General features: G+C 41.0%; 1 protein-coding gene across 1 annotated transcript in view; it reads left to right on the forward strand.

Annotated features, from left to right (window-relative positions):
* Positions 1–20,082, forward strand: part of JAKMIP3 (Janus kinase and microtubule interacting protein 3) — a 91,390-nt gene that overhangs the window by 49,229 nt on the left and 22,079 nt on the right. Inside the window, exons 5-17 of the mRNA XM_075155315.1 lie at positions 2,438–2,653; positions 4,267–4,386; positions 4,828–4,974; positions 5,856–5,987; positions 6,526–6,561; positions 7,533–7,592; positions 9,073–9,201; positions 10,689–10,781; positions 12,858–12,941; positions 15,918–15,980; positions 16,364–16,462; positions 17,447–17,545; positions 17,635–17,688. Coding sequence (XP_075011416.1) covers positions 2,438–2,653; positions 4,267–4,386; positions 4,828–4,974; positions 5,856–5,987; positions 6,526–6,561; positions 7,533–7,592; positions 9,073–9,201; positions 10,689–10,781; positions 12,858–12,941; positions 15,918–15,980; positions 16,364–16,462; positions 17,447–17,545; positions 17,635–17,688 — 1,332 coding nt within the window. The remainder of the gene's footprint in view (positions 1–2,437; positions 2,654–4,266; positions 4,387–4,827; positions 4,975–5,855; positions 5,988–6,525; positions 6,562–7,532; positions 7,593–9,072; positions 9,202–10,688; positions 10,782–12,857; positions 12,942–15,917; positions 15,981–16,363; positions 16,463–17,446; positions 17,546–17,634; positions 17,689–20,082) is intronic.

Genomic DNA, 20,082 nt, shown 5'->3' on the forward strand with positions numbered 1-20,082 from the left:
AATGTGCTAAATAATATTTTTCAGTGAAATGCTTCCTTCAATTTGTACTATTTCTACAACATTGCTATTTAATAATGGGCTGCAAACGTCAAACTGTTATGCATATTTCATGAACGTGAATTTAATCATATGAGGGGAAATGTGAATATTGATGTTTCCTTTGTTGTTTATGAAGATTATGTTTAGGGTTTTTTCTGGAAAACAAACCATTAGTGAAATACTGTGAAATCCTTTGTATTTTCTCTAGTTTCTTTGTTCCTCCTAATTTAAAGTGTTGCCTATGTTGTAACATGTCTTTGTTTTCATATAAATTGGGATCACCTACCCAATATTCTGCTTATTTTAAACAAATAATCATTTGATGGTGTGTTACCTTTTCATCTGTACATCCATTTCGATTTCTACCTGATTAGGTATTTAGCAGAAGGACCTCAGGGGGCATCTCTTTGTTTCATTCAAAGTTAGTAGACCGTTGCCTTAATGGAAATTGTTGGAAGTACCTTTAATAAAATGGCATCCAAAGTACATTTGATTTGCTCCATTTTGCTAAAAGAATCTACATTTTGCATAACCTTGAAACACAGTTTCCACGCAGGTATTTACGGGTTGTCCTGTGTTGTCTTTTGGCAAAGGCTGGCTCTTTCCCAGGGACAATGTGGGATCTCTTTGGGTTTGTAGCTCGGTTCTTCCTCCCTGCAGCTACCGAAGGGCAGTGCGGCCCCTCGGGGAGCACCTTGGCTCTCGCCGATGGCTGGAGCTGGAACCGCGGAGCTTCCCGGGTGCACGAGGGCAACGGGGTGACGGTGCACCTCGCCTGGCCTGGGTCCGGACGCAGCCTCCACGCTCCGCAGCGGAGGGACCTCATGCCCCAACCCGCTGTGTCCTCTCCCGCATAATTTATTTCACAGCTGTAAGCTGTAATCAACCCCTCCACCCAGACACACCTAATGGAAGTAATTTCCTGATATCGTTGCTGGGTGTGTGTAAACTGCCATCCCTTGCTTTTTCCCTGGGTGGGCCATTTTTGCAGTTATTGGAAACAAAGTATTTTGAGTGATCTGTTAATTCACAATGTCATTTTCTTCCAGGTTTACAGACAAAGCTATCAAAGACAAAAGTATCAAACGCTGTTCTCACAAGGCAAATTGTTCTTATTTCAAGCAGGCCACATTTTAAAAACTGATTATTTAAATTAAATGTCTGAAGTCTCGAAAACTTATGCCAAAAATCTCATGCATGTATGGTGTCTGAAACCAGATCAACAGACATTTTAGGGGATGTATATGATTTCTTTCTTTCCATAGAATCATTATCTGTAAGCACATTTGGCAACCCTGTGGCGTGTGAGCGTAATTAATATTTTATATTCATGTATAATGTATATGTATGCAATCCAGCTGGGAAGAGCCTGAGATTCTGTTGCAGTGCTGCGCATCACTGCAGACACAGAAGAAGATTTCGGGCTGTGCTCAGTAATTTTTCGTTATTAGGCAGGGCACAGGCCACCTTGTCTAAACTCTCCAAACAGACTCTAAGGGTCTGATCCTGGTGTAAGCCGTGGCACGTGCACCCAGCCTGCAGCGCGAGCCACCCCTCTGGCCCCGGCACACCCCCGAGCGCAGCGCTGCGCACGGGTGAACGTGGCTCAGCTCCGTAGAGAGGGAGGCTTTAATTCCACATTAGCATTCAGAAAAAATATCCAGAAAATATTCCTGGAGCACCTGCAAATTCAGCATGCCCGCTCCCACGGAGATGAGCACGGCTCTCTGAACTCAGCGAGAACAGTGCAGGCAAATGGGAAAGAAGAGCATTAGAGATAGCTGGACATTTGTCATTTAAGCACTTAATGATTTTGCATCATGTTTATTATGCATAAGTAAAACCTTTCATGGAAAGGGGATAATTAAATAAATGCTTACATGGGAGGGAGACTTTTGGAAAAAGAATTTTAAAAATTTACATTCCTTCTATATTTTGAAAATTAAAAGGGTATTCAGGTTTTAATATTTTTCTTTTAAAATTATGAGTCCAAATTTTCAAAAGATGATGTCCAAGCAAAATGCTGCAAAATGCTGCATCGAAATGTTTGAGTGAACTAATCCAAATTGTGATATGAATATTAGGTTTTAATTTTTTTTAAGATATTCTGAAATGGTACTAAGAATATGAGTTATTTCCCAATCATTTATTCCTGCTGAAAAAAGGAATGTGGCCTCCAAAAGAAGAGTAATATTCATGAGTTGGTTAAGAGATTCAGTTCATATGTTCACTGTCAAATATTTGTTGCTGTTCTATTTCCAAGAGAGCGTTGTTGTATTTTCCATGTCGAGGGGTGTTGGCTCTGTGCAACTGTTCTGGCTGCATTTGGGGTCATAAGATGCTCTGTTGTTGTCAAGCCGCTGCCTGCCTGTGTGATTGTGTTCTGTTCTCCTTGTAGATGGAGGAGATTAAATTTAAAGACAGAGCAGTCTACGTGCTGGAGAGAGAGTTAGGGGTTCAAGCCGGGCATGCTCAGAGACTGCAGCTCCAAAAGGAGGCTTTAGATGAACAACTTTCCCAGATCAAAGAGTCTGATCGGCATCTGAGCAGCCCCAAGCGGGAACTTCCTTATGCAAGTGGTGCAGGAGACGCTTCAGATCATTCGGGAAGCCCCGTAAGCACTTTCACGTGGTTTCACCTACACAAACGAGCAGACAGAGTGACAAAATGGCACAAAGTGACAGAATCTTGATGAGTGCACCCTCGAGCAACAGCTTTCCCATAGCCATGCAAGGGAAACCCCAAGGCACCGATTTCTTGCTCTCGTTCGTTAGCCAAACCTTTAAGATTTCAAATCAAAGCTTGTTATGGGAGAGCTTTTGCTTTTTTGTTGTTTTGTTTCCTGGTTTGTTTGGTTTGGTTTTGTCAGCAGGGTGAAATTTTTCTGTTCTTTTTCTCTTCCTTTTCCTCACTGTACCATACTTCTGCCACCTGACCTTAATTTGACAGTTTGACACAATTTTGCCAACAAATGATGCAAATGCATTTCTAACCAAGTAATGTATGTGTGCTAGCTTTTGGAACTGCAACAATGGATTTTGTGATGCAAAAGGCCAGTTTACAAAGGGAAATGGGGAAGATAATCGGTGCATGAAAGTGTGGGAAGTCCCACAGTCCTCCTGGAACACCGCGGCTAGCTTGGGTTTTCGTGCTGCTAAGTGCTCTCGCTTTCAGTGGACCAGAAAGTGAATTAAACACCTGTTAACTTATTCTCTCCTATTTCTTTTCTACAATGCAATATCCAGAACATTAAATTTTAGTCACCCTTTCACAATGGCTTTTTTAATATAACTATGGCACCTTTCCGCTTTTGCCTTAATTTGCTAATATTAAAAAACCCTCAATTAAGTGACCTCATATATCTGACGTATGCAAATTTTCTTCATTGCTGATTCTCATCAAGATTTCTTTTGCAACAGCCTTAATTTTCTCGGTAGAAGTGTAAATACTTGTACATGAGCGAACCAATCTATTTTATTCTTTGTCCCAAGCCTCTCCTGCACCTGTTGAATGAGGAACCCTCCCAAAAGTGCCACCAGCACTATGGACACTAATTTGCTTGTTTCAATTTGTACTCAACTTCTGCCAAACATCAGAACAAGTCCTAGAGAAGGGGAAAAAATCTGTCACGTTTGTAAATAGATGTAATTTCTCTCTGATTCTGAATGAGAATATGTCTACCTATATTTCTATTCGTTTATAATTTGATTTAAGCATTTTCACTCAGATAAAGTGCTACCCCTTTGGCTTTACGAGTGACCCTCTAGAACCCAATAAGGGCCACACCTTTATGGAAGAGGAGCTTATGCAATGGTATAATTGCATGGATTTTCCCCATTTGTACTTCAGTATTTTTAATATCATTTTCTTATAACAAAGTCCTCAGAGTGGGTGATGTGTCTGAAGCACTCAGTTCAACAGTGGCATACATTGGAAACATTGCCTTAATTTTTGATGTTTTCTTTTCTATTTCCAAGTTTACCATTTGTGACTTTGTATTTGCATATACATACTTTGCATTTGCATACTTTGTTACATTTTCACTCCTAACTTTCTGTTGGTCTCATCCTGCAGTTTTCAGTGGTCAGTTAGGTTACATAGGTCATACTCTGCTGTATAATGTTTTGAAATGTTTGGATTTGGGATAAAAAAAAGTTTGAGCTTTGAAAAATATTGATATTGCGTGTACACTTATGAACAGTTATTTGCAGTTGATCTTTGTTTTAGGAACAGCAGTTGGATGAAAAGGATGCCCGGCGTTTCCAACTTAAAATCGCTGAGCTGAGTGCCATCATCAGGAAGCTGGAGGACCGGAACGCGCTGCTGTCGGAGGAGAGAAATGAGCTGGTGAGTGCAGCAGCAAAGCGCGGCGATGACCGCTTGTGAATGCGCTGCTGTGGCCATGCCTTACCCCCAAAGTATCAAGATATTTTCCCGTGTGCCATTGCAGGAGTAGTTGGCTCTTCCTTATGCTCTCTATTTGGTGGTATGCCACATTACACTCATCTTTGCTTATATAACAATGAATTTTTAAGATGGCATTAGCTGAACTTATTTTTATTTATTTGTTTAAATAAATACATTCCCCACATGGTATCTTGTTGCACAGACTGAATACCTCATCAAGGAGGAACGATCTGCTTCCCAATGGAAAATACCAAGAATTTTTGATCAATTCTGCTTTGCATTAGGAGAAAATACCGCTAGTGTGATAGTTAAAGAAAATGATTAATATATTTGATGAAAAATAACAGCTCCGGAGATGTTAATTCTCTCTTTATCTTTCAGTTAAAACGTCTTAGAGAAGCTGAAAGTCAGTATAAGCCCATTTTGGACAAAAATAAACGCCTTAGTAGGAAAAATGAAGAATTGTCACATGCCTTACGTCGAATGGAAAATAAATTAAAATTTGTAACACAGGAAAATATAGCTATGGTAAGTCTCTGTATGCTCCAGGAAGAACATGTAATTTAGTACTCACAGAGCTGATGAAGTCAGGCATCATCCCAAACTTGCAAGTTCGATAGGAAACTTTCCCCTTTCCGGTGCTTGCTGAGATGTTCTGCAGTGCACTACTGAGTGGTTTGTGACTTGAACAAGTTTTGTTTTATATAAAATGTTTTATTTTAGCTTTAAAAACAAATAGCTCTGAAGAAAAGAAATTGCGTGAGCTTTGCACATTTTGATCAGACTGCTCAGTCACTGGCTGCTCAGCTTCCACGTGAGCACAAATCACTCCGCTTCACCTTTGACTTTTGTACCAGAATCACTTTGTAATCCCTAGGAAATCTGCTCTTGTGACTCTCTTCGCTTTTTTTCAGTTGAATATTGTTAGTGGGTGACAGCCAGTAGCAAGTAGCTGTGGCATTGCATGAATGTAAGAGGGCTGGGGTCATCCCTGTGGCTGCTGCAGCTCCGGGACTGTTGCAGATCAAAACTAATGAGAGGAACCCAGAGAGAAGCGACATTGGTCCCAGCTCTCCGAATTCCTTCTCCACCCAGAGCAAGCCACTCGGCTCTTGGCATAACTAAAGAGCAGGTTCAGCTAAGCTGCTCCTAGCCCCTCTCTTTGGTGCCATGGCCCCCCATGCCCGCTGTCCTCCCCGGTGATTGCGAGCTTCACGTGGTAGTCTGAGGAGCAGGAACACCCGGTATGTTTGCAGTCTAGCTGTATCGCCCAGCAAAAGGGGAGCAGGATAGCTGCCAGAACAGCCATTAGATTAGATGCATCACCAGCTGTAAGAGGAAGGGTTGTGTACTGTCCTTGGGCAAAGCCTTCTAGTAATTTCCTCTTCTGCCGTATGGGTTTCTTTTAGAGGCAAAGAGCTGGAACAATAAGGAGACCAAGCTCTTTAAATGATCTTGACCACAGCCAGGAAGAAAGAGAAGTTGATTTCCTGAGGCTGCAAGTTATTGAACAGCAAAATATCATTGATGAACTCTCCAAGGTAAGAAATAATACTGCCACTCTCACGTGAGGTCAACTAAGGCCATAGCAGACGAACAGGAATGCTAAGCAAGGGCTGCTTGGGGTTCTGTGAGCTAACGGGCATAGCTTGCATCAGTGGAACATGGTAGGCATTTCTATGATTACTGGTAATTGAACTGAATATAAATTATCTGTGGCATAGTATTTGGAAAAATCCTTTCAATCTGTATTGCACTTACATGACAGAACCATTGCAGCACGTCCAGTAGATATGCTGATGGCCGGATCCTGCCCTGCGAGAGAAAATGTCAGAGCTCCTTTAGCTAGAGACAGCGTCAGGGCTAAAGATTGCTGTGTGAAAGGGAGGTGTTCTGCAATGTTGTGTTTGGGTTTTTGCTTCTTTGTTAACATGTTCTCAGTCTTTGGAAAGAGAAAATACTGACATCATAATACTCCTCAAGAAAATACCTTCTGGTTCATTTTTTATTGGTTTTTTTGTTTGTTTTTTTTTGTTAAGTCTGTGCACTTACTGACATTATTTCATTCTTTTTCATTAGACACTGGAAACTGCTGGCTATGTGAGGAGTGTCATGGTAAGAATGACGTTAACTTCATCCTCATCTTTGTATGCTTTAAATTGCTGTTCATGAAAAGCATGCAGGGTATAATAATATTTATTATCACTTACATCTTCATTCAGGCAGCAAGCTAACACAGTGTTCTTCTCAGCGTAGCTGTTGTCAAAGGCCATATCAGCAGAAGTTGTTCACCAGAGAAAAATATAGTGATAGTGGAGAGGAAAACTCTGCTGAGAGAGGAAAGCATTTTTTTCGCCATTAGGATGACCTCAGAGGCAAAGGCCAGCGTGGTGACCCTGTCCTGACGGCTGATAGCGAGTGTCCTCCATCTCTGGCACAGCTCTGCCATGTTGGAGTTGCATTTTTTTTTAGAGTCTGATTACCACTAGCTTTGTCTCGCATGCTCTCAGCCACTGTCCTTGCCTGACTCATCGCTTTGTTGTTATCGGTAAAAATTTTGTGAAGTTAAGATCCTTAGAGAAGTCAGCTGAGACTGAAAGTGCTGAGTTCAGTCTCTCAGTTTTGTGTAGTTGGGCTGTTAGATGTGTGCACCTTCCAGAGGGCACGAACAGCCACGGCACCAAGAGCCAAGGGCAGGAGTCGGCCTTTGCTTCTCACCCCTGGACAGAGAGCCCGTCTGCCAGGGCAGAGCCATGGCACGGGCTGGAATGCGCGTGCTTGCTCGCGGAGCAGTGCTGAAATGAGGCCTGAGCTGTCAGTGTGTTGTGTTGGTTATAATCAGCTTTCTTTTGCTATTTTGATTTTCATGAATATAAAGAGCAATTGCTACTTGTATACGGCAAACTTGGAAGATGTTGGAGTAAAACTAATATTTGACTGATGAAAACATGGTTATTTTATTTTGAGGCAGTGGCCAGTACTGACATCACTATTTCTTGATTGCCTAATGACTACCAGTACTGACATAACTGATTTAAGTAACAGCTCTCTGAAAAAAAGCTAATGTATGTATCTGATTCTTTCAGGAACGTGATAAGCTGTTAAGGTATAGGAAGCAAAGGAAAAAAATGACAAGAATTCCTAAGGTAAAAAAAAAGCTTGTATCATGACTGATGTATCATGCCGATGGGCATGCTGGCTTCCTGGGTGCTCCCAGCACCTCAAAGCCATGCAGGGGGACGTTCTCCTCAACAGTCTAGAAACGGGTCCTAATCTTAAATTTGGGTTCAAGGACATTCATAGACAGTATTGGGATAATTCCGACAGGATCTGGTAGAGATAGGGGAACCATTTGCATTGCATGTTACAAGCATTAGCATGCTCTGCGGTTACCCTGAGCAGTTTTGGTGTCCCGTGGGACTTCTGTGGTATGTGATTGTCTTAAGATGAGGCAGATTTTGTGAATTAACACATCTCAAAATGATCTTTTAATGGCATTGCCTGGAAACATATGTAGGTTGTAAATAATTCATCATGAAGTTTAGTAACGTGCAAAAATTGCTGGTGACAAGGAGCAACAGTTAGAGCTCAGGGAAAAAGAAAATGTTAGTTACTGAATACTTGGCAGGATGTTAATATAAATATTAACACTGTAACGACATTATAAGGTATAATGTCAGGGACCTGAGAGTAAGCTGTGCTCTACATATGAACAATTAAGGCGGTGATGAAGCTAATGAATCCATAAACAACGAATTGCCATCGATGTGAGATAACTCCTTAATTCCTGTCACCCTGCAAATGCCAACCAGGCTTTTGAAGGAGAGTTCCATTTTGTCTCCTTCAAAAGTTATCCACTGCAAATAAAAAAAAAAAGCCAAAATCTAGATATGTTTTTTGTAAATCAACAATTAAAAATATCTTTAAAACTGTGTTTGAAATGTCATCTTTGACTTTCAAGCATTTAACAATAAATCTTTTTTTACCAGCACTACCCTCATTGTTTTAAACAGAAAGCAGATTTCAGTGGAAAAATGGATTTCTTCAAACTGTAAAAACATTGCTGTGGTGATCAACTTCAAATTTTCAAGCAGAATATTTCTTGAAAATCTAACTTTTCATGTGACAGTGTGGTAATGGCAGGAGGGACATCGTGGTGATGACAATGGATTAACAAAGACATTTCGATGCACAACTCCCACCTCACGCTGAGACGAACACACAAAGAAGTGAAAAGGGTGATCTGCCTTAGCTAGAAAAATCATGAGGAAAATACATTAAAAAAAGGCAAGGGCTTTGAGGTTGCCTTTCATACCTAATAACAAATACGACAATTCCATGATATGAAGTTTTAGCTATTGTAGAGCACTACCATTGGGGTGAAAAAGCTTTACAGAATACATGTAAAGAACTGGGTGGTTTTTCAAAAACCAATAGAGTGAAAATTGCCAATAATCTGGAATTCAGGTTCCTCCAAAGGTGTACGTGTTCCTATCCTACAAAGGCACAGGGTTTAGCCATGCGTCCAAAGTTGTTGCTGTTCCCCCTATGCCGTCGGGCTGGCGCAGCCGATGGCACCGCTGCCACGCGGCACGGCTGCGCTCGCTGACACCTTGTCTCTGTCAGAAGCCGGTTGTGGAGACGTTTTTCGGCTACGATGAAGAAGCTTCCTTGGAGTCTGATGGTTCCTCTATCTCGTATCAAACTGACCGGACAGATCAAACTCCTTGCACTCCTGAAGATGACTTGGAAGAGGTATTCATAAAAAATATGTGTTATTTTGTTTTGAAACCTCACTACTAATTTTTAATGAAATTCCTGGTCTGTTATATCATTCGTCACCTCTGACCAGAAAATTAAAAATTTACGTTAAATTTAATACTGTGCATGTTGGTTAATATCTCTGGATCTCAAGTCTTCAGTAATTTCACAACTTTTAGCCAAGTTGGAAATATTATATCCTAAGAATATTAGATTTATAATGGGTTTGTAGGTTAGGGGTCTAAAAAGACTGAGAAGTTGGACAACCCTAGGAAGATCTGTTCACACTGAGATTTACTGCAGGTTTATGCACATGTAATTTGGTTCTATTTGTCATTTTGACCTCGGCACAGAGTGCAGCCTTAAGCGATAAGGTTTGTGTTTCTGGGAGGAGAAGTAAGCAATCACATAAAGCACCAGTCTCCAGAGGAAAGGCTGTCTCCTCACCAGTATATTGAGGTCGTGACTTTTCTGGAGGCTCTGAATGCAGAGTACACAAAGGTAGCTGGTAATACAAATAAAAGTGATTATTCCTGGTGTTTTGCAGGGCTCCCCGACAAATGCATTCCCGAGTGTGTGTCAGATCACTGTGCCATTACACGTTTCTGGGTTTAACAAGAATCTTGTAACAAACAAAAAATTGCTAATGATGACTTGCAGCCTTTTATGGTATGGCTGCAATATTTCATCTGCCATTTCACCTCTTTCATGGGTTGTAATTAGATCTATTAGAAGGGAACCTAAAGAATTCCTATCTCCATCATAAAAGATACATGACTGGTTGCCAGGTATGTGCTGCACTGCAGGGAATCTGAATGTATTTTTATATGTATGAGCCTATTTTTTTTTCATTCCTGTATTGATATTTTTCTTCCTGTTCAGATAGTACGAAGTTTATGCATGCAACCAGCAGTATAATTTTATTTCATGTCGAATGAATTATTCCGGTCAACCTGACATGAAAGTATTCAATGCTGGATATTGTAAGGAGAGTGAAGAAGATGGAGGGCTCTTTTCATGTTGATGTCATCATTTCTACAAGTATTAACTCTAGATTAATGTTTTAATAATTGAGTGAGACTGTCAGGCTTGGCTTATTCTCCAGTTTGGAAAACTTTTGCTGTTTCAAGAAAGCTGTATTTTCACCTTTAAATGTGCTGACTTTGCCTGTTACAGTAATAAAGGACAACTCAGTCATTAGTATGTTAGATGGCAAGATTTTATCTTTCCAAGGTGGGGGGAATTCTCTTGGTTTTTTTCCCTTGCATTTTCTTGAAGTAAGTGTATGCAAGGAATGTTTAAAGGACAAAAGAGAAATAGTCTGAGGGCACATAAACAAGTACGGTGCTTCCCAAATTGCATTTTGAAAGTACTAATTTTGGCGCTTTTTAGAGAAAGCAAACGTAACCCACTCTTATAATATTTTTTACTTTCATTGCAGAAAAGCAACTGGTACAATGCATATTTGTTTTTAATTCCAGGGCATGGCCAAGGAAGAGACGGAACTGCGATTTCGGCAGCTAACGATGGAGTACCAGGCTCTGCAACGAGCATACGCCCTATTGCAAGAACAGGTCGGAGGAACATTGGATGCAGAACGAGAAGTTAAGGTCTAAATGGCTTATATTACATGAAAATAAAGGATATGTAATTGTATGATTGTAGTTGCTCAGGTTGTTTCCAAGCTAAACTGGGGTCAGCCAGCCCCTCCAGCATGCTGCCAGCTGGGAGTGCAGGGCAGGGGACTCCGCTGGGCTGGCTGCCACAGTGGGCTCTGGGATCTCTAACTCCAGCCAGCTTGTCTGGCATCCCCCATGAAGTGCTGGTTGGCTGGAGGAACCACCATTACTACGGTTTAGTCTTTTCACCTCTGATCAGTTTAAGAGAAATTCAGAGAGACTTTATGGGAAATCCTTAAAATTAAGCTCTTTTTTTATAAAAATCTAGGACAGATAGCCTTAAATATATAATGCTTGGTATTTAATTCCTTCTGGATTCTGTAAGATTACATGATTCCTCATAAAATGTTTAGAAGGCTTATAGCTAAAATTCTTTTTCTTAATTAAATTGCAAAGTCTGCTATGCTATTCTGCCTGCCTATCTGCCTCACATAGCCCATGTGGCTTCAAACATCTGGCATAAAATGTTACCTTTATTATGAGTATGTTGTATATTGGAAGGAGTTGGCCAGACACATCATGCACAGAATGCAAGGGTCAATACAGCAAATAAAGGGACAAATTCTGTTCTGAGCTAACAGTTTAAAGTTTAATAGGAGAAATGTAACTGCAAAGTCTTAATTTGGCTCTATAACTATTGTGTAAACGTGTTATCCAGGAACGCTTACAGTAGTTCGAGGTAAGGATGACAATGCTGGGAGATACCCGTATCATCCAACCTGGTGCCTCTGGTGGGGACACCTCCGGCAGCTGCGGCACAGCACCACGTACCACCGAGCTGTGACTGTCCCAACCGTGGGCAGTTCCCTGGCCCCAATTAGACATAAAACAAACGGACAAATTCCTCTAGCTGAAGCCCATCATTACAATAATATTTTGGCTTTCCTAGCTATATAACTAGTCTTCAGGTTTTCTTCAGCTGAATTATTCAAAGAATTAACTTCTAATTTCACTGCTATCTCCACTGGTGAGTACCTCTCAGCCACCCAGATTTAGCAGCATCCCTTGTCTCCCAGCGACCTCCCTGTTTGGCAATCATAGATCCCCTCACACTCTCTGAATGCTCAAACTGCATTAAAACTAACGTTCCCAGAAGCATGCGCTCTGCTCTGAAGTGTTAGGGATTGCACATGTAAAGAAAATTGTAATGAAACAAAACATGCCCAACTTGAAAAGTTACTTGATTTTACTTTTTCCATAGTGAGACAAAAAGAGAGAACAATGCAGGTAATGCAAACATTTTCATTGTAAATTACAAGATAAATAGCAGATAAATGGTTTGAGGAGACAAAATGTTCTATAAAACAATATTTAATGAATAAACCAGCTAATAATAATTACATTTATTCTCCAGAAAACAAGTGTAGGAAGGTGGTGTATATTTAAATAAGCATGAAGCTACAAGTATAGTAAAAAATTACATACAATACGGTAAGACCATAAGATAGGATACTAAATGCATAAGGAGGAATGCAGTTTGTCAGTTTGTAACGTTACATATGTAGGGTCTGTTCTGAGCTTTTTAACTCATCAAAAATTTAAAGGAATCGGGTGTGCCCAGAATTGTGGCATAATAATTTTCATTTCTCTTCATGAAGAAATGAATCTTCGCATTACACTGGCTTTTTTAAACACCTTGTTGTAGAATAGGGAAGGCTGCTCACTGGAGACTATCACAACCAGCTGTAAGAAGCCATTTATATTTTGCTGTCCTACTGTCTACCTAATGGGATGCTGTTTATGTTAATCTTCATTTAAGTCTCAAAATTATTATCCTATCTTACAAACTTCCTTTTATACTAATGACTAATGCTATGTGCCTGGCTGCAAATTTATTCCGCCAAAGAACTTTTAACATTATTTGTTAAAAGTATTTGATGTTTTAAGTATTTTCTGTGTACCTGTGTTAGCTTTTGTCTTTTAGAGAAAGTTTGATTTATTCTTTTTGTCTTTTTCCCTCGTATCCTACAGACACGTGAGCAGCTCCAAGCAGAAATACACCGGTCTCAGGCTCAGATAGAAGACCTGGAGAAGGCCCTTGCTGAGCAGGGGCAGGTAATGCATGCGGCCAAACACCGGCCCTTTCTCCAGCCTTCGTGCTGGGGGCGGGAGGGAGCTCTAGGAACGTGCGTGTTCATGTTACCGTATAATACTGCAGATGCTAGTGAGTGTTTATGTATGTATAGAATAATCCTGGTGCAACTTTTCAATAGCTGTTTCATTTCATACAAAGCAGACATACTAGGGAAGCAATCACCATCCCTGTCAACATGCGCTGTAGTGACCTACCCTGCATAACCCCCATCACCACTGCACCCTGATTTAGGAGACGTTAATATAACCTGCCGAGTACTATTTCAATAAACACGTCAATTAATTGAAAAGAAAGCACTTAATACATGTGGTCTAGTTGGTTTCAAGGAGAGTCAGGCATGCAAGGGCTTTTGAAAACGTCTCTCTCCATATTTACATGTCTTAGTATCTCAGACATCAGTCCCCAAAGCCCTGAGTCCCCATTAGTGCTTACAGGCTAACTCCTGAAGTCAACACCCATTAAAGCCCCATATATCTTTGCTGATCTCAGCCTTGATGCCTCACTTGCTCCAGTGTAATGGAGAGAACAGCAGACAATGCCTGCGTGAAAGGATCTGTGATGCACAGGTGCTACTGTAAGGGAAAGAAAAGGTCAGCTGGTAAAGGAGTGCCTGAATTCAGTACGTGTACAGCTGTGAAGTCAAAACGAGTGCGATGTATCTGTAGGACACTGAGAATTTCTCTGCACAGCCGGAGAGGAAATTAATTCCTATGCTCATTGTAACTGCCTGAAGTCCCAAAGCACAGGATCTGTTTGGCATCCAGCTGACAGCCGTGCCCATCAGCCCTCCTTTACCCCTTTGCTCTCCCTACCTTAAAATTGCTCTCTGTTTTTTTATTATGCATCTCCTGAAAATTAAATCAGTGAATAACAGGTCAGTTGCCTTATCAATTTGAAGATGTATATAACTATGAGAAAGTATTATGGTAAAGAGAGGGAACAACTGTGTTTGGCAAGAAGTTGGTCTACTTTAAAATCTCACAGATCAGCAGTATTTTTGATACCTAGGAGAAAATTGGGAAGGTAAAATAAAGGAAGAATATTTAGTGTCCAATGAAATGTTTATTTAGTGAATGTAAAAGTAAGCTTTCCTTGCCAGCAGTTTTCCTTGTAGCTCCACAAGATTTTACTTTCTTAAAAGGAGAAAAGCAGGTGTTAAATTAGAAAGTGGTTAAACATTTCAAGGGAAGGAGGAAGTGCACAGCACAGGCTGTGTATTTTCAGCAAAAACAAGGTAGTTCTCATCATGTGAAAAACCTTGCTATGAATGCTTTCTTTAAATTCAGAGTAAATTTGTGTATTAGGACTATTTGAAGTGTCCCATTCAGCTGTTTGTGTAGTTCGCCATGCAGCCTGTTCATGCAATAGCTTGTCAAATCATCTCAGTCATTCTTTCAAAAAGGATTAATTTGAAATACAATTGAATAATCTACGAAACTGCACTCTAGGAAATTTAGTCTAAATGATTAACATGAAGCACATCGCATTCAACCAAACATCTATGGAGCTCTGCCTTTTTCATCCCATCAGGCATTATTAAGATGTCTTATTTTTGCTTCGATGTGGTAAGGCTTACACTTGGTAATTTTCATTTCTGAATTCACTGCAAGGTGTCTGCTTTTGCATGACTGGCTCATTCAAGGCTGGCTCGGTAGTCCATCATCTTGGTCTGACCTTCAGATTTCACTCTGCAAAGCCAGCCCCACTCGAGGTCTTGGCAGTTTTGGGTGCCACTGCAACTTTCGGTGGGTGACATTCAGCCCCTGGCACAGACTGCATTACACTCCTGGCTGTTGCATGCCATTTGGATCCCTTTGGACTGCGGGGCTGAGATCTAAATATTTGCCATTCGCATACATCCTTGCCTACCTAGAGTTAGAAAATTCTCCCTCGTAATGTTCCCCAAACAGAAAAGGCATTATGGCGTTGGGAGTTTCTGCCTCCCTGCCTGCAGAGCCGAGTGGCTCTGAACACTCACAGTGCAGTCGTGCGGTCCTTCGGATGCAGGAGGATCCTGTGCCCAAGTCCACACCACCGAGATCGGGGAGCATCCTGGCAGCGGGGTGGCAGCTCAAGCCAACACCTCCACTCCACCATGCAACACCCTCCTCCTCATGGCTCGGGTGAACTAGTCAGTCCTGGCACCAAGGTTACACAGTCTGGAGATGTGCATAAAGTAGAATAACACAGGAAAATGTTAAAAGGAAAGTGCACCTTAAATTGGAAGAGTACAGAGTTTAAAACCACCTCGCATCCTGACGTCCAAAGGTGATAAAGAAACAGGCACACCTCCAGCCTTGGGATAGCCTTGAGAATGAAATATTGCAGACTGCAAATATCCAACCCCCAGTTGGAAATACAAGAAATGTTCCCAGGCTGCTTCTAGCTTGTGTCTTACTTTTCCAGAAAAAAAAAAAAACCAATCCCCCAAAAAAAAAACAAACCCAGAAACATGAAATGTTTTTTGAGAACTTTAAAATATTACCTTTCCAGCTTAACCTCTTATTATTGTTAACCTCACTGATAAATAATGTTCTGGGTTTTGTGGCTTTTATATATCCATCAGATTAAGAAGTTAGTTTCAAAATAAGGTTTATTTTTCTGAGTGTTCAGAAATATGTAATTTGTATTCAGTATAACTGAAATTTAATAGTAACTGCATAACTAGAAATACCCTTTAAATGCAAACCAATCTTTTATCTGAAAGTGGTTTTTTAATCATTTGAGTGTTTCTATTCCATTTGTATACTACGGACTGTTAAAATAAGACAGGAACGGTGAGCTTTCATATCATAGGAAATAATGGAATTACAATTTCATATGCAATATTATTCTGTCCCTCTTCTCTAGATGTGTGATTTAGTGAAATACTTGCTACTGTGTTTGTGCTAAACATTGCCAGCTTCACCTACAGTATTGGTCATTTCTTTTTCAAGGACATGAAGTGGATTGAGGAGAAGCAAGCATTGTATAGAAGAAATCAAGAACTGGTAGAAAAGGTGTTCAATGTTTCTATTTGTATTATTCAAATAATATTTGTATCTTAAGGAATGCAGAAGGTGCAATATTTTAATCTGTATCACACAGCTCTACTGGAAATAATTCACAAGATCCTTATAAACCTGCCAGAAAAAGTGGTTTTTTGGCATTTTCTATTGCCCCATAAAATGTCCCGGTGTGAGGTCATGTGAGGACTTGGTTGTGGGGAAAAGCCCCGTGTTCCCCCAGCGCTGTGCGGTGCCCACTTGTGCTAACCCCAGAGGGTGGGCTCGGACCCTCGGTGCTCACGCTGACCCCGGCGTTTCCCCGGCATGGTCAAAGCGTGGCGGATCTCGAGTGACACTCTGCAAACGGTGCTAACACATGTTGCTTTATTTTGCAGATAAAACAAATGGAAGCTGAGGAAGCTCGCTTAAAACATGATGTCCAGGACGTTAAGGATCAAAACGAGCTCCTGGAGTTCAGGATCTTAGAACTTGAAGTGAGCATGTGTTGCAGCCATGGTCCTACCCGCCTGCCCTGTGCTGCGCGAGTCACGGCCAGGGGCACCACAGCTTTGGGAACTCGCCCACGTTTACTGAACAAGACCAAAGGGTTTGGTACAAAGTGCTAATAAAAGAGAAAAAAAATCCAAACAAACACTCAGGGACCAATACTGGTATTCTTGATAGGTTGTTCTGGCAGTCTTACTATTTAAATAATTTTAAGATCCAGAAGATTGGCTCATGATGTAGATACACATTTTGCTGTACTCCATCTGTTCTGAAAATGCGAAGAGATAAAACCAGAACAGATTACACGTGGGAAAGAAAAAGGAACTTTTTTTTCATTGCCAAAAATCATTGCTGTGTTTCACCTCTTGCTAAACCTGCAGAGAAGGAATCACGTGGCCTAGACTGCTCTGTTTACTCCACTGAGCCTTCTGTTTTCTGTACCATTACCTGTATAAACAGAATCTATAAGCTCTTGGAAACTGTTTTCCAAATTCTCCAGAGAGACATTAACAAAGCAATCACTTACAAAAAAAAATTAATTGCTATTTATATTATACTATGTATAAGTGTATAGTTTTGTTCAAATATTATGTAGTCAAAACAATAGGTAGGTGGTCATGATCAGTGCCTAATGAAGAAGCATGGTGGGAAAATGTTAGCACTTTTAATATGTACGTCTACCTTGCTTTGCAGTGAGGTGGAGGTCTTCCCTGAGTACTCTCACCAAAGCACATGGTCTGGCCAGAGAAATGGCTCTTGCTCGTGGCTGTTAGTGTCAATAGCTACAGGGTGCAGGAGGAAGGGTTTCTGTGCTCTGTGCACCCAAAATGAAGCCACTCTGCGATAGCAATGCTTTGCAATGTGTTCAGTTAGAGTGAACCTTTTTCAAACCATATTTATCAAGTTCTTGGTGAAGCTGCCATTTGTGACATACTGTAGTGAGTAACCAAGCAATTATTGTCATTTCTCAGGAGAGAGAAAGACGATCGCCTGCCATCAACTTCCATCACGGTCCTTTTACAGAGGGGAAAAGCCCTCTCCAAGTCTACTGCGAGGCAGAAGGTGTAACAGTAAGGGATTCTCGTTTCGTATTTTCCTTTCCCTAAATAAAATCAGACGTTCTGTTGTGACTCCTGGTTTTCCATTTCTCTCTTGTTAGGACATAGTAGTAGCAGAGCTGATGAAAAAATTGGACATTTTAGGGGATAACGCCGTAAGTGTATGTTCCTTTAATAAATTGTGCATGCTTTGGTAAATATTTGTCCTCATGTTAAGTTAGCAAAGACTTCTTGGTTTGCTACTGCACAACCTGTCCTCCCTGTGGTCAAAGTACTGGCCTACGAGCTAAGCGCTTCCTGGCTTTTTAAGACTGTTAATAGCCTTCTGACCAGTACCATGTGCGATCTTGGTGTCACAATATTGCTTTTAAATTTTCAATGATTTGGAAAATATTTTGAAACTTTGGTGGTTTTTTTTCCTGGTCACTGTTCACATGGTTTGTTTATTTGCTTACTCTGCATTTGCTTTGCTTTTGCATTTTAGCAGCCGTGTTTTAATTTTGTCTAATAACCCATAAACCTTTGATAGAAACCAGGATATTAAACAAAAAGTTACAACAGCAGCATGAAAAGAAGAAACAGATAATAAGAAATTTGAAAGCATTTCTGCTTTAGCAAATGGAAGTGATTAATTATACCTATAGTTATGTATATAGAAGATATATATGCCCTTGTATATTTCTTTCCTGTACTCTCATCTATCAGCAGAGCCACAGCCCGCCGTGGCTGTGAGGGGCAGAGGAGAGCAGAGGGTCTCGCAGAGCTCCTCCCTGGGAGAACCCCGCTGCAGACATCAGGTCTGCAGGAAGGTCCCCACTGCTCTCACAGCTCCTCACCTGAGCTGCCCCAGCTCTCCCCCGTGCCTCTGTACAGTTTGGATACCAGCAAAAATGCCATCCCCAGCGCCATGGGGGCAGCCTGGAAGTATCTCTTGTCCAGGTTATCCAGTATCTCTCTCCGGTTAGACCAGCTGGGTCATCATACCTCCACCGTCCCCAGTCACTGATATCTACATGCTCTGCCCCACGAAATCAAGCCAGGAGTTAGTGAAGGAGCTGAAACACATTGAAGCAATTCATAATCTTTACGACTGCTGCAGTTAATGATATTCACACTGGCAGAAATATGAAGAATCCTAAAATCTTTTGTGTGCAAAGAATGAAAAAAAGATACGTGTAAGCTTAATCACCAATGAGCTAAGACTGACCCTACTAATGTGTAGAAAGATAATACCCATTAATCTCTTAATGCCTGTGCTAATGTTGTCTTCAATGGCATTATTAATGTCAGGTTAGTCCCATGCAGAGTGTTTTGGGACAGAATCCCAAGCAGGCAACTTGGAGACAAACAGGAACAGAAAAAGTGATAGTTTTTCTCATGTTTTCTATTCCCTTTCTTTTCTTCTTGGCTTCTTTACTTATATTAATGATCTCTAGTCTATAATGTTATTTCCTCCTGATTTTTTTTTTCCTATTACATACAAGAAGTTAATTCCAGATGCGCCTCAAGGGGGACTTTGAAGTTCTCACCTCAGATAGCTTTAAGATAACTGTAAACTGTTGTTATCGCTTGTTTTTTTCTTGTTTTCACATGCTTAACATCACAGACTCAGCCACTGACGGCAGACTCTGCCCCATGGGTGCATGTTGTCATGTCTGGCTGTTAGGGAGTCTGGGAAAGTGAACCTGTGTCCCGCCTGCGTGCAAGTGATCCCATCCTTTTCTCACTTTTCTCACATTTTCTCACCTGCATTTCTGTAAAGCCCCCTGGCAGCTTCTAGTTGCTTCCCACTGAACTGTCATGAGTTAAATATTGCTTTGAGTAAGGCAAATCCTTGAGAGAGTACCTCTAGGAGTAGAGCAGAAGCAAAGGTCAGAGGGGTGCGATACATCCCGTGCAGCCCAGGGGGTCACTGGGGACAGGCATAGAGAAAGCGGGGCTGAGGAACACAGATGCCCTCCTCTTCCCCACTGTTAATATTCTGTGTGGATGGGTTCATTTTTAATGTAACATAACTTGTTTTAAAAAAAAAATTACTTGCATTTATGGAAGAGACAATTTTCAGGGGTCCTCAGGAAAGGTCTCTCCCATCCCTGCTGGATAGCACTTTCACTGTCCTCAACCTTGTGTGTTAAAATTGAAGTTCACTATAGTCACCCTTCTTACCAACTTCCTAATTACCTCGTGGGAATGATAACACATGGAGACTGGCCCATCTACCTGTACCTGACAGCTGTGGGTCAGACTCAGCTCTCTGGATCTGAGCAGATGTGGTCCCAAACTGGAAAGATTCACTTTTGCTACTGTAGATGTGGCCAGAGCAAGACCGAGGTTTGGGATGAAATGCAAAACATAGTTTCAGTATTTTCATTTAAAAAAAAAACAACAACAACAACAAAACCCAAAACACAAATTGAAAAACTAACGTCTTAACAAGTGTTTTCCAAAATCATCACTTTTGGCTGTGCAGAATAGGATCATGTATTAACCTACTATGCATATAACGGAACACAGAGGACTTAAGACTGCATCTCTTTTCTTAATGGCAC

Source organism: Calonectris borealis, chromosome 7, assembly GCF_964195595.1.
Source record: "Calonectris borealis chromosome 7, bCalBor7.hap1.2, whole genome shotgun sequence".
NCBI classification, from domain to species: Eukaryota; Metazoa; Chordata; class Aves; order Procellariiformes; family Procellariidae; genus Calonectris; species Calonectris borealis.